The sequence below is a fragment of the Notolepis coatsorum genome, assembly GCF_963971535.1.
Source record: "Notolepis coatsorum genome assembly, chromosome: 19".
In the NCBI taxonomy this organism is placed as follows: domain Eukaryota; kingdom Metazoa; phylum Chordata; class Actinopteri; order Aulopiformes; family Paralepididae; genus Notolepis; species Notolepis coatsorum.
Genome location: NC_140183.1, coordinates 43,598,592 through 43,613,647, shown reverse-complemented (window position 1 = coordinate 43,613,647; position 15,056 = coordinate 43,598,592). Strand labels below are relative to the sequence as shown.

Genomic DNA, 15,056 nt, shown 5'->3' with positions numbered 1-15,056 from the left:
CTACATTTGGGTGGGCGCGGGGGGGGGGGGCAAGCGGACAGCTGACCAAGTGGACAGCTGACTCGACATAACGTTACCAAGAGAGAGAGAGAGAGAGAGAGAGCGAGAGAGAGAGAGAGAGAGAGAGCGCGCGAGAGAGAGAGAGAGAGAGAGAGAGAGAGAGAGAGAGAGAGAGACCGCATTAATAGTTGAAACGTGGTCCAGGAGGGCTTGATAAAGTGTATATGTCCTCCACTGTCCCAGACTGTTGATGTATATCCACTGTCCAGACTGCATCCAGCTATAGCCAAATAGCTTCTTGTTAGCACAACACAACAGTACTGTGATGAGCTGTGTCTTACTGTCTTTGCCCATTTCCGCGTCGAACAGCCTGCAAACTACCTGGCGTTCTATCGCCCTGCTCTAAGACCAACTCTAACCTTAACCAACTTTGAAAGAGTGCCTAAGCTTAACCGTCGAAAGAACTTGCCGTCACGCTCTAAGACAAACTCTAACCTTAACCAACTTCGAAGAGTGGCTAAGCTTAACCAGTGTAGAAACTGTCGTCGGCCAATCAGAGAGCGTCTCCGAGAAATGCGGCTACGGAAAGTATAGACGCTGCTTGCTTAGATGATATAGACCGCTTATTTTATTTCTAGGGCTTTAAAATATATATATATATTTTTTTTATTCTTCTTCTTCTTTTAACCAGGGAGGGCGGCGCTCTAGCGCCCACTATCGGCCGGCCGCCACTGTTCCCACAAGTACTAAATAATCGTTCCGATGGGGAACTGGTGGCGGGCCGTTTCAGAATAAATAAAATAAATAACTCGCTAAACTCTTCTTTCACGCTATCGTATCCTCTTTCCCCGTCTCCTCCAAACAACATGTGCACTGACTTGGCACCGCCTCTCTGTGTGTGTGTGTATGTGACGTAGAGTGGGCGGGCCGCGGGTGTGTGAGAGATGTGTTTACATGCGAATGTCTGTAGTAAGTGTAGCTGGATTAGGTGGTGCTCTTTGAAAAGTATCTTAATAATTGTTCTCACTTAGGAGACGTCTATATCATTTCAGTCAGTTTTGATTTAGAGACACGTTATGTTGGGTGTAGCGCAGACCTTATTGAAGGATTTTTTTATGAAGAATGATGTATGTGAATGTGCGTGTTTATATTGGAGGATAATTACAATTATCCGTGTGCTCCAGTACTCTCCTCTTACACAGGTTGAAGCCTGCACCCCCTCCCTCCCCACCAAGCAAGGATTACACAACCAGATGCCTCTAAAACTGATCTTAAGATAACATCTTGGCAGTTGATATGGTTACATTCATTTACCAACCGATATCCACATTTGATTTGAGAGATTATTCAAACATCTAGAATTACATACTGTATCATTTTTTTGGTTGTCTGGCAAATTGGGCAATTCTGCTGGGTGAAACTTGACACTTTATTGTCCACTTGGTGTTTAATTTTGAATACAACAAAATGTATGAAAGGTACAAGAAAAAGGAACATTTTATTTGTATTTAGCTTAGTTCATGGACAAGCCAATGTCACTGTTTGAAAGTGTTTTCCTTTCCATGTATTTTGATCAATTTGATTTCCTGCCACCAATATTTTGTGGTCTAATTCAAATGCATTTATTGAAACAGTAATTAGTAATTTGTAGGGGTGGGACGATACATCGATCCAGATCGATACATCGATGTAATTATCAACAATCGAATCGGATCGATGCGATGTAATAAGATCGATTCATATCGATACTCTTATTTTGAAAATCCTGTGGCGAGTCTCATATCCGCCCAAGAACAACAGCAGTAGCTCCGTGTGTGTAGACGTTACAGCATAGCATTCTCCCTTTCTCTGTGTGTGTGTGCGCGCGTCTTTGGAAAGACCAGATGAGGTCAGAGGAGTTTGATGTTTAAATGTTATTTAAACATAAACAATATAATACATAATAAATGTAGGCCTATACATGATCATGCAACATCAACAAATTGTTGTAGGAACGGTTTGGGAGAGGGAGGTTGTGAGTTTTGAGTTCCAAAAAATGTAGCTTAAAGTTTAAAGCTCAATATATAAAAAGTGGCACTTTACAGTGAACAGGAGGTCTATTTGTATTAAAAACAATAGATTGATTTTCCTTTAAATGTCTGGAAGAGCTCAAAAATACAAATGTCAAATGATATTTTCATTACCTTTTTTTTGTTGATCTAAATGTTACTGATTGTGTTAAATGGGCATATGATATCATCTCATATCGATCGCAGGCACCTGAATCTAATCGTATCGTATTGTATCGTGAGAGACTTTGTGATATCGGCAAATATCGTATCGTTGTCCAAAGAATCGATATCGTATCGTATCATGATGAAACTGGTGATTCCCACCCCTAGTAATTTGTAACAAGATACATGTTTACTTTTGCCCATTTACTTTTTGACATTTAAAAAACATCTTAAAAATCATATAAGAAAGAGTGGTACTGTCAGTTAAGTAAACATAGTGGGTGATTGAGAAGATGGGTATGTGTGATTGTTGAACTTAGATTTTTAATATATTTGTATATTGTATTGAGATGTATTGTTGTGCTTTAAGTGAACATATATGCCTTGAAACATGATTGAGTAGATGGGTATGTGTGATTGGTGAACTTAGATATTTTATTATATAATATTTTTATGTGTTATTGAGGTGTATTGTATTGTTTTATTGTATTGTATTAATTGTATTGTATTGATTTTATTGTATTGTATTGATTTGTGTGGACCCCAGTAATAGTAGCCTATGCCTGTGGCAATGGCTAATGGGGATCCGAATAAACTAAACTAAACCTGTGTACCAATGTCAAAACCTTCAGACTCGAAAACTTGCGACAGCCAAAAATGCGGCATAATTCCAGATTCCAAATGACCGGTGGATACTTATTTTAAAGACAGGTTGTTGACATCACACAGACACAGGGCCACACAGACACTATATATCACACATCACACGTCCACATAATGGACCATCTCAAACCTGAGAGACAGTGCTCTCGGTATCAGTGCTTTGCAGTGTGAAAGGCACCTGCTCTCGGCAGCCATCTCGCCTCATCACTGACTTATCTCCCGCAGTGAGTCGCAGCGGTCCCTCTGCTGCTGTGCGGACCTTTGGGACAGATGGCCCTTCTGTAGGCTGTCAGATAGTAACCGGAACTACACCCAATTTACTCATTCATACAGGTTCTTAGATGGTCCAACAAATATTATATATATATATTAGTCAACTCTCAACCCAAATCCACAAACTAGAGTGTTCAAATTCTAACTTAAATCCTGCCTACCACCCTCACTTGACCCCTACCAGTTTGCCTACCACCAGAACAGGAGTACGGACGACGCCATCTCAGCAGCACTACACCCTGCCCTCCTCCATCTGGACCAGAAGGACACGTACGTGCGACTTCTGTTCATTGATTTCAGCTCTGCGTTTAACACCATCATCCCCTCCAAGCTGATCACCAAGCTCCATGACCTTGGCATCGACCCCTCCCTCTACAACTGGATACTGGACTTCCTGACTGACAGACCTCAGCATGTCAGACTGGACAGCCTCAAGTCCTCCACTCTCATCCTGAGCACTTGTGTACCGCAGGGCTGCGTGCTGAGCCCTCTACTCCCTCTTCACCCACGACTGCAAACCGGTGCATGGCTCAAACACCATTGTCAAGTTTGCAGACGACACCACCGTGGTGGGACTAGTCAGCAACAATGACGACGTAAAGAGAGGAGGTCCAGTACCTAGCTCTGTGGTGTGCTAATAACAACCTGGCCCTCAACACCAAAAAAACGAAGGAGATAGTGGTGGACTTCAGGAAAAGTAAAACCGGCACGCACAGCCCCATCCACATCAATGGAGAGGAGGTTGAGCGTGTCTGTAGTTTCAAATTCCTGGGAATCCACATCTCTGAGGACCTGTCCTGGACCACCACCACCTCGACCCTTCTTTTTATGCTTTTTGGGGGGTTTTGGTGATCAAATATTGAATATTGAACTATAATAATCAGTGCAGGAGCTCACTTATCCTTGAAAGACACTTTTATCACTGACTTAAAAGGCCCATACATCTCCATAAATGTTCAGGGGGGAGGGAATAAGTGCTTACCCTACAGACCCCAAGAAGTGCTGTATATTCTGTATTGTTTAATATAAATGCATTTTTTATTCCAATCCCGATTTGTATTTGAGATTCCCAAATCCCATCGGACTTGACTTCTTCGTGTAACTCAATGAGTGTAATACCAGCATTCAACTGTATGCGCCACAGCGGTTTCTATCATCATCATCATCACCACCCACGCTATGCATAAAATATATAGGTCCGTGGAGAGGCACGCTGAGGAGGCCGTGCAAACTGCAATGGAATATGGCGCATCTCTCTCTCTTTACCTAATATTTTGATTCTATCCTGACATTTTTCAGTTGGAAGGGCAGTCTATATGCGGGCAGGTGCTCAAGCACCCCTTGGGCTCTATGTGTGCACGTGCCTGCTCTAGACAATGAATTGGGAAATATGTTATAGGTGACACTGAAAGCACCCAGGGGCATGTTAGAATAAAGCATGTTAGAATAAAGCTCATTTTGGGTGTAGCAACATTCTGTGGGTCCCCTAAATCAGTCTCCCATTCATTGTCAATGGAGCAGCTCCAGACTTTATACCTGATGACATCCCAGGTTTTATTTTTACTTCTCTGGTCTCTGGCTTTATGAGGGAGAGTTTTTCTCATGATAAGATTGCATTTCCTGCATGTATTGGAAATGACACACTGAAAAAAGAGAACCCTGCACATTTTTCCTCAGCTCGCTATTCCTGCAATTTTATTGCAAAAATATCTCATAAAACTCGAGAAAATCTGCTGCAAAATCAAGCATTTCTGATTGCAATTCAATCACAAAAGAAACTAAATCCTAGAGGATCTGTTTAAAATGTAGTTATTTTTTAGACTGTCAACAATTTCATTACATTTCATTACAAAATTACAGATTGCTCACAGTTATGGCTCAGTCGTAAACAAAATATTCTGCCTTTTCTCCCAAAGTTTGGCAAATAAAATCGACTACAAAAAAAGTTTCCTTTCCTCAAGCACAACTCCCATGTTTCATAATCACCCGGCTCAAGGAAATCAACATAAATACATCTCAATTTAAACGTGTTCCCAGCAGGCGTGGTCCGTGTGGAGCTTCTGGCGCAGCAGGTGGCTGATGTGAGCGGAGGAGAGCGGGGGGATTGCGTGTCCCTGGTGCCGCTCGCACTTCACATTTCAGTGTCGGGGGTTGGGGAGGGCAATTGAATGGTACATAAGACAGAGATTTCTTAGAAAGATGAACGCCTGAATAGATATGTGGCTCTGGAATTACCAGACTGAATTGTGGGTAATTGAGACATCCTGCCAAGAAACACATTGTGGACTGCACGTACAGAGCGTTTCGCAAACCATTTGTCATTCCTGCAATCATTTGTCCATAGGTTAATTCTATTTCCATGGAAGAATACAAAACCCCTCGCCAGATACCTTTTGCAGTGCTTTCAAATATATCATGTCATGCATTCCTATCTTCGCATTTTCTACATTCATTTTATAGCATCTGCACCCATGGGTTGATGTAAAATAACATGTTTCTAGCCCAGTGCGTGTTTCTAGTAAGAGGTCATTCCCTCATTCCCGCGGCCCAGATGTTTTTCACTCGGTGTCGGCTTTCCAGAACTCTAGGCCTGGTTTCCCAGCAGACCGCTGTGTGTCTGTACTGTATTGTTTCTCCGCTGCCAGGGAGCTGTGCCAGATCCATGTGTCATCCTCTTCTCGCTCCCAAAAACTTGGGTGAGATTTATCATGGGAGGTTGTTGCGTAACGTTTCTTTTATTTCTCCAGTCCAGCAACAGGATGAAGGATGGGGGTGAGAGTTTCTGCACAGGTGGCTGCGCTGTGGCCTCTTCTTTGGTTTCATGTGTGAAACTTTCATTCTTCTGCCCGGCTGCATATTCTTAAGCATGCACAGTGAAATACATTTTCACATGAAAAATGGCCATTGCTAACCTAGTTTCAAGGCACTTTGCACTGCTTACGGAGTGAGAAGAGTGTGACTCTGTAATTGTGTTTTGAAACCGAGAAAGCCTTAGCTACAACCAACATTGGAACTGGTCCGTGCAGGGCAATGTAATGCAGATAGAATCAGAGGTGTGTTGATACATTAAATACTGTAGGTTTATCAATAAACTGCATTTTATGTGAGCATCCTTCAGGTTTTCAGCAGAAACAACCAACAAGCTAAGCTGCATCTGAATTTTGACATTGACCGAGCAGAGTTTGGGAAATCTGTTCAGGTGCATCTAACATGAAATGTTAGATGCACTATGAAATGTAATTCCTTCCTCATTCATCTTTTTTGGGGGGGATGTTACAGGTGGACATTGAACATTTAGACAATTAGCCCCTGGTCCCACAATTCAAATGTCATGCTATTCAAAAACCATGAGTGGTGAGTGTACGCTGACAGCACAGCAGGTAGATACTGTACGTGCAGGATGATCAGATTAGGCCTCATCGTCCAACAGTCAGGTAAGTAAAGGAGAGGGTATTCTGCCCTTGCTTATCTTTTGAAAGGACCTATGATGATGAACCCTATGTCTTGGGTGCATGTGTCATATCTCCAAAATTGCAGCCTTTATTGTATTGTAGTCTTCTTATAGATGCAGCACAAAGTGTGCACCCACAGCTGGCGATCTAATGGGCCTCTAATATGTGATCTAATGGGCCTCTAATATGTGATCTAATGGGCCTCTAATATGTGATCTAATGGGGCTCTAATAGGCAGTGATCTTTTGGAGGAGCTTGTATTTGCATAAATGTCTTGGTGAATAAGGAATGGTCTATGCACTATTACCTCATACATTTGTCTCCACAAAACACAATCTTCAGGGCCTCAGTGTGGTCTGTCAACACAGAGTCTCATATGAGCTTCAGTATCTTAAGTGTCCCTGTCCAGTGCAGCTCAGTTACCAACATCTTTTACGATTCAGAGCACTTAATATCAACAGTGTATATTCACTACTGTATTCATATGATTTGAAGTTTCCCTTACGGCCAGGCATAATAATGATTGTAATCATAGTAATAAACTCTGTAGATCAATAGCGCAATCCGCTGAAGACCATGTATAGGAACTGCAGAGTAAGATCTCTTTAACACAGTGCCAGTCAGTTCCTGTAGAACAGTCGTCTTGTAAGTGGATTAAACTTTTGTGGATTAAACCACAAAGTACCGGCATCTTTTGACCTTTTCCAGCCAAGTGGTATTTATTGTTTGAAGCTGTGTCACCAAACAGATGGAGGTACATACAGGTACCAAGCAGAACGAGAGGGGTGCAGAAAATGCAGTAAAAACGCCACTCCTGGAGAGTCTCAAAGAAGAAAATAACTAAATATCCAGGCTCTTTGAAAGGCTTTTCATTCACATGTTTACATGTTGGATTAGCCATTACTGCCTGGATGTGAGGGTGAACTTTCAGGCAGATTCCAATCATAGCTATTGCAGTGACATTCAATTTAGAACACAGACATTTCCCTCAAGCGAGTGAATAGGCTCCTAATTCACAATACAGTATATCTGAATTGGTGTCTGTGTTTGAAAGCACCTGCTGTAGCTAATAGTAGATGGCTGCCTTCTTAGCAAGCTGTGGGCAAGGTCTCCTTACAATGAGGGATGGAGGAGTGAAGTTGATTCACTAGGTCAGCTTTAGCACCCTGTCTTAATTAGCCTCTACCCTCCCCCTGTCTATGTCTCAGATGGACCCAGTGCAGAAAGCTGTTTTCCATCACACACTTGGAGTCCCTCCCTCCACCAAGAGAAAGCATGTCTCGTGCAGCGTGTGCCAACTGAGGTTCAACTCACAGGTGAGCGAGTTTTTTCTGAAGGTGACAAAGAGGCCAAATGACACACACTATGTCAATTGTTCCTCTGGGAACTCTCGCACCAACGCAGTTTGAGCTCAGGAAGTGGGTGGGAAGTTAGACGGTTGCCAGGCATAGCTATGGACGCCCTCCGTCGCCATCTTGATTGGGGTCGCTGACATCAATTTGCATTGAGGAATCGGCAAAACTGCAAAATGCAGGAGACTGAGGAAGGGATGGAGAAAAATAATGGTTGACATTTCTCCCGTGAAGGTTGTGATATTTTCTGTGGCAGCTCTTCATACAAGACTTCCAATCCAAACCATCTTTCAACCCAGACATCCACCTGTCAACACACACAGTCAATGAGAATGACCCTGTGTACATAGCAGGAGGGCGACTTGTCCCAGGAATGTGATGAAATTTCACATCGGCGCATACTGTACGCACATGCCCGTGTAGACGCATGTGAGCACATGGGGGTGTGGACAATTAACGTGCCAAAAACAACCCACTAAATTTGATAGAGAGGCATTAATACAACAGTCACACTATATGGTATATATAAGTATTGACACTGGTTTCTCTGCTTGCTGGTTATACCGCACTGTAGTTATAGAGATGTCCAACCTCAGCTGTTTTGGACGCAATGGTTTTATTTACAAAATAAAAGCCCACTTATCAAGTCTGTGGCGACGCAAATCAATTAACTCTTAGGGGAGACTCTGGCCAATAGGAATGGTATCAGTATACCAATTACGTTTCGTTGGAGATAACAAGGAGTGATGGTTGGATCTTTGAGCCAGAAGGCTCGGGGGGGGGGGGGGGGGGTTTCTCCTTGACAACATGATGTCTATAGACTGAGAAAAGGTTCACACTGGGTAAATACCTCTTCTCTACAAATTATTTTGGTACATGGTGGCGTATAAGATAAGATAAGATGTATCTTTATTAGTCCCCTTAGGGATTCAAGGGTTATAGCGGCACGGGGGAGGGGAGGTACAGGCATGGTAACAGAAATTACAATAATAATATAGAAGAATATGCTATGTGCTTGTGGATAACTTCTCATGTTCATCCCAAGTGGTCCATAATGTTGTTTTTCACTGCAATCATTGCATCGATACAAAACCAAATGTAAAAATAGATGACAGAAAATACACAGTTCTGTATCGTTAGGGCTCAGCTTGGCTTCGCCTTCTGCACTATCTCGCGTACGTGCACGCGTACTGAATAAACCACAAATGTACCTCTAATACCAGTATTAGTCTGACCACACCCCTCATCAGCTTACCTTCATAAGCAGGTGTGTGGTCACCTGCTCTCCTCCTTCTCGCTTTCACCACAAGGAAGAAGTGCCTCGGTAGATCCCCACACTTGACACCATGATGGAAGAAATTGGATTAGGAACAGCTTGGGAAACAAGGATACGTTGACATCATATCTTTATTTTCTCTCTCACTATTTTCGAGAAAATACGGCGATATTGTCTTCGTACTGGAGTGTCTAGAAGATGATGATCATTCTACAAACCCTCCACCGGTTTTCGTATTGGGAGCACGCCGCTGCATGCTTCTCAACTGCAGTTCCTTGCTGTGTTTGTTGGGGTGAAACCTGTCAAGCCACAGCTGAACTGTCGGACATGCCGCTGTTGTGAGGAGCGGTGCGTTCCAGGTTGGGTGAGTAGTGTTTTTGCTGGCGGGCTCCACTTGTCTGTTAGTGCTATGGGGGCTACTAGACGAAGTTTATGGAAACCGGCCCCAGGCTAGGGTCCTTTGTTTAGCCGTCTAGGCGACAGAAGGCCTTGGTCTGGCGACCATTATAGTTTAACTAGTGGGCCGCGACCATTGACACTGGTGATCCCTGTGTGTTCTGGACGAGTGGATTCTCTCTGTCACCGTGTTAAGACCCCATCTTTCATATCCAAATGAGAGTATTCCTTCACGAGGGGATATGTGCATGTAATGTGCGATAGCGGCAGATTCATGTTCAAAGTCAGCTATACAGGCCAGTTGGTACTGTGCTGATTCCGCCGGACGTGTTATTATCACCGTTGTGAAGCGGTGTTGACGTCTTGTTTTTCCTTTTCTCTTAAAAAGTGAGGAGGGTTCAGAACGGCGGCCTGTCTGGGTGAGTGTTATGTCATTGTTTACATGTTCATAGCTTACGGTTAGCCGGTCGGTGGCCTGGCGCGGGGTGGCTTGGCTTCTCGCGCGCCGCCGGGAGCTCGCTCCTGATCGCGTGCGTCGTAGATCGGCGTCTCGCGAGCGGAAGCGATAGCGCCCGAACGGCTGGAGCAGCCGTTAGCTTGATGCTATTCTGTTGAACGTGCTTTGATTTTTAACATGTTTTACACTTTTGACCACGACGTCATCCTTGACAGGGGATGTTCGTCAACCCTGCCCGAGCCTAGACGGGGATTGCGTCAACAAAGAGGACTGTAGCGACTGGTGGAGCGGCGACGCTGCCCGGATCGAACAACACGGGACGCTTGTGACTGCACTTCGCTGATCTGCGTTCCGGGCAGGTACGGGGTTGGCCAGACCCTCATAACACGTCTTCTGGTTTTACCTTGCTAAATGTATTGTGAATGACGGTGTTTTTTCCCAAAACGTGTGTTGTTGCAATGCATTTGAGATACGTTGCGGGTTGTGTGTGAGCTGTTTTTGTCACTGGCAGTAGCTTCTCCGTGCAGGTCGTGATGTATTGATCTGGTTGTTGTGTGAGAAACATCATGGTGTTTATGTGTACCGTGTACTCACTACTAAGGCAACTAACCTATGAAGCTATGCTTGGTGACGAGTGAGTAGAAGAATGTTCTTTCTCAGACTGTAATGACAATGAACAGTGAGTTCACACATTAACAGGTTTTCCTGTTTTAACTGGCCGTATTGAGGGTGAAATAGGAGGATTGTGTTTCCCCCCCCGGTTCCCTGGGGACTTTATCACCTCCTATCAGACATGTTGTGCATTAATTGTGTCTTTTGTGTGGTAGGGATACGATGTGACTCTCAGCTTGATTGCTGAGGTTGTGCTAAATCTGCTGGAGAAACTTATTTCCTAAAGGGAAATTGGTTTGGTTGCTGTCGTGTGCTTAGCAAGGCCTGTGGTCGATACTAATCAAGAATGATGTATTCTCTCATTGTGATGATGATGGGTTGTGTGTGTCATGTGACCTACAACTGGGTTGTACTGGCCACAGAAGCACATGTGTATGTTGGACCGGGGTTCTTAGAGCCCTCTCTATTCTGTGTTTTTCCTTAGTAAAAATCAGATAGCAGGTTAGCTCGTGCGCTGTGTGGAGCTGTGAAACGCTTCATAGAGCTGACTATGACTGTGTCATATTCTCTTTTTGTCGTTACGTCGTATCATGGGTGTGGGGTCGTAAAGGGGTGAACTGGTAACCTTTCCTCTCCCCATTGTTCTGTCGGTCAGGGGTACACCCCCTGTCCTTCAAGGTTCCCGTCACGTGGCGGTTCGGCACGTTACGGGGGGGGGGGGGGGGGGGGGGGAGGGAGTTCCTGGTCCCACGGCCTGGTATATTGGGCGTGTGCACCGCAGGAATTCCCCCGCCATAGAGTACGTCACCGTGCGCGTCTCTGTTGGTAGGACTTCCGTGTGCTGTTCAGGTCCATGTGATGGATCTGTTTTCAGGGGGGGTGGTCAGGGCTCCTCCTCACCAAGCGCCTACTCAGGCCTTCTGTGAGTTCGGACTCCTTCTTCCATGTGATCCATGTGAGGAAGCCTCCATCAGAGTACAGAGCCTTCCTCCTCAGATTGTCAAAGTGAGTGGACCCTCTAGAAGGGTCCTTTTCTATTGTATGTATATTCGATTCAATTCGTTTATTGAGTGTGTATGGGTTCGGTGCCTCTTCCCCGGAGGCCCTAAAACCAGTTTTTTACATGGCTCAAGGTGCAATATATTCTTTTCAATCTGTACAGCTCGCGTGGGAAGTCTCTCTGGGGATCCCCGTCTCTTTCCTATGGGAGGGTGGTGGGATGTAAAAATGTGTACATTTTTTACCCCGGCTGTGTAGACTGGGATACATACTGTTGATGCTTCCTTCTTTCTATTCCAGAAGTGTTGGAGTTAGGGAGTGTCACACCCCTCTTGTCGTTCCCCTGGGCGCCTTGGGGATTCAATGGCAGGTCTAAATAGCCTGTTCATTGATGGGGGTGTGTCCCGACGCACGTATAGTGCTAGCTCGCTGTAAACAGGCGATTGACTGGCACGCCTTAGTTGCTTGTGGTTGAAACAGCGTTTTTATAAAGCAACTGAGATGGGGGTTTTTCCTCTTCCGGCGACCACATCCCATGACCTGGGTGGGTTGTCGACGGATCCTCGTTCATGTCTGGGGGATGATGACGGGATGGATCTGAACATATGTAGTGGGGTCTCACGCCCTTGGGGTGGGCCACCAGGCGCGGTTCGTCCCGACGTCTGGGTGGCGCCTTCTTTTCATGTTAAGATCAACACGCATATCTGCCCTTTTCCTGGGGCATGTCGGCGTGGTTAGGGCACGGGACTGGTTCTGGTCACGCTGGTCCGGATCAGTTGAACCCGTTGTCCGCCGGGGATGCAGATCTGCTGTTCTGGTACCCTGAGGGACTTGGGCTTTTTTCAGGGGGAAAAATGCCAGGTCGGTCTGGGTGTCACAGGGTTAAGCGCTATGGAGACCCTGGTTGGGTATGTTTTTACTCAGCACTGTCGTCATGGCTTACAGCCATGCCATTCTGTACGCGCTCGATCTCGTCGGATCTCGGCCGCTACACAGGTTGGTCCTGGTTAGTACTTGGTTGGGAGACCGCCGGGGAATACCAGGTACGGTGTGCTTAGGGGCTGGTTCTCCATTGTTTTTCGCTCCTCTCTCACGCATGGCGAAGAGGGGCCTGTGGGGGTGGTTTTTTGACCTCCTCTGGTGACCCTGTGCTTCCCGTACCGCCAGGCCCGGTCCGAAGTGATGTTTGCGACCCGTAGGCCTGGGTTAACCCTTTTTGGAAACTGAAACACTTGTACTGCGGTATAGCCGGTGTATACCCGCAGGTGTGTTTTGGAGTTTTTTCTTGAGGGGTTATAGGAACAACCACCGCATTGGGTAACACCGAGGTGGTTGATTCCCTGGTGTGTTGGAGCAGTGTCAACTCCCGGGTTCACCGGTTGAGGGTGCCCCTGCACGTTCATGACGTCTGCCAATCGTGTCAGCCTTCTCTGCCTCGACCCCTCTGGGTGGGGGTTGTTAAATGGAGGCTTGGTCATGCAACACCGCCAGCTTACGCTCCTTCCGCCGGGGCGGCTGTGTTCAGCTGTCCCCTCTGGCGCCTGTCTCGTCCGCAGTCTCCAGGCTAGGGTTAACAGCCTGTTGCCTGGTTTTTCCCCGGTGCGCTGCCTGCTTCCGTTGGTTAACCTTTTTTGTGTGCTTACGGCCATGCTGACTGCCTATTCTGCAGGGTCAGTGTGCCAGGCGGTGTACTATTGGGGGGACGGGGCCCGCTCGGCTTACTGGCCTGGTTGGTTCCGCCTGGGAATACCAGGTGCAGTAACTGAGGGGCCTTTGTCCGAATACGCTGGCGATGTGGGGGGCGGGGCACTACGTGCCCACCTGGTGGGGTCTTGATGCTGGCATCATGGACTTCTCCGGGCCCCCATTCCAGGGAGTCCAGTCCTTTTGGTGGGTCTGGGTCTTCCTTCGTGCTCCGCTGCTACGGCCTTGCCACGGGGTTGGGTTTGCCCTTGACCCCGTGATTCTGGGGGCAGTAACGAGGTTGTTCCTCCGTTCGTTCCCGGGTGGCATGCGGGTTGTGCGTGTGTGTAGTCGTGGGTCAAGCCACGGTCTGCTCACCCTGTGCGTTAAGTTGCTTGAGAGCTCTTCGCACGGTCGGGTCCGTCGCCTTCCCGTGAAGCCTCTAATAGGGGGGATACCCTCCATTAGGGGGGGTCGGGGGGGCTCGGCCCTCCCTGTTCTGATGGTTTTGGGGGGCTGTCAGCGGGGTGTATTTGTCAGCCAAGTGGCTCCGCTTGGCCTCCCTTGTGCAGAAGGCGAAGCCAAGCTGAGCCCTAACGATACAGAACGTTAGGTTATGACTATAACCAAGTTCTGTTAGTTAGGGCGATGCTTGGCTTCGGACGGCCGCTGCAGCCCTTGACCTCACCTTGTGGTGAAAGCTTGGGAAGGAGGAGAGCAGGTGACCACACACCTGCTTATGAAGGTAAGCTGATGAGGGGTGTGGTCAGACTAATACTGGTATTAGAGGTACATTTGTGGTTTATTCAGTACGCGTGCACGTACGCGAGATAGTGCAGAAGGCGAAGCCAAGCATCGCCCTAACTAACAGAACTTGGTTATAGTCATAACCTAACGTTATTTGTACAATGTAAATAATGCTATTTGCAACCATATAGTTGAGCTAATGTTTCATCTAAACTACCAGACAGATAGCCTATTCTAATGAATGCACTGCATGTTAACTACATTTTTACCACAATCTAACTGATGGGCTGGCAGATGTCTTTCGATTTCTCTCTATAAAATGTCCATGCTATTTTGAAAGCAATCAAAAAACCAGAACTGTGACTGGATATTGTTAAATCAATGGCATTCGTAAATGCATGTTATCAATTCATTTTCACCAGTGTACCAGTGATTACTCAAAATGAGGTTATTATGTCTGCAGCGTCGAGGTCTATTTCGGGATAATCATTGTCTGTCAGTGTTACATTTCTACTCTCAGAAAGATAAGAGATTATGTTCACCTGTCAATCAGCCTCTCGGCAGCCTGTGTGTGCAGGGGAGGGGGGGGGCCTACCGGGTGCATTTCTCATCAAAGTGACACAAGTGTGTCTTCATTTTCACCAGAGACAGCTTATCATAATGGCCAATTGGTAATACGAGTCCAAATGAGAGCAGCTATGCAGAGCGGGGCGTTGGAATTGCCCGTGGTAACAACTGCTGCTTTCCATTCTGGAGCAGGAAGCACTGCGCTTGGTAGCCAGAGAGAGGTCTGAGCACAAATAGACTGGAAGAGGTCCAGTAGTGGCCATGTGTTGTGACTCCTGCAAGTTTACAGTGAGTGAATTTAGGATTTTATTTGTTTTATCTTTTTTCCTCCCCATAATATTATTATTAAATAACGTAATTTTTATA

The 15,056-nt window shown here is 46.1% G+C and overlaps 1 protein-coding gene across 2 annotated transcripts in view; it reads left to right on the top strand.

Annotated features, from left to right (window-relative positions):
- Positions 1-15,056, top strand: part of znf385d (zinc finger protein 385D) — a 147,543-nt gene that overhangs the window by 50,037 nt on the left and 82,450 nt on the right. Inside the window, exon 3 of one of the 2 annotated variants that reach the window (XM_084336469.1) lies at positions 7,810-7,917. The exons of the other annotated variant lie outside the window; for it this stretch is intronic. Coding sequence (XP_084192595.1) covers positions 7,810-7,917 — 108 coding nt within the window. The remainder of the gene's footprint in view (positions 1-7,809; positions 7,918-15,056) is intronic. 2 annotated transcript variants of the gene reach the window in all.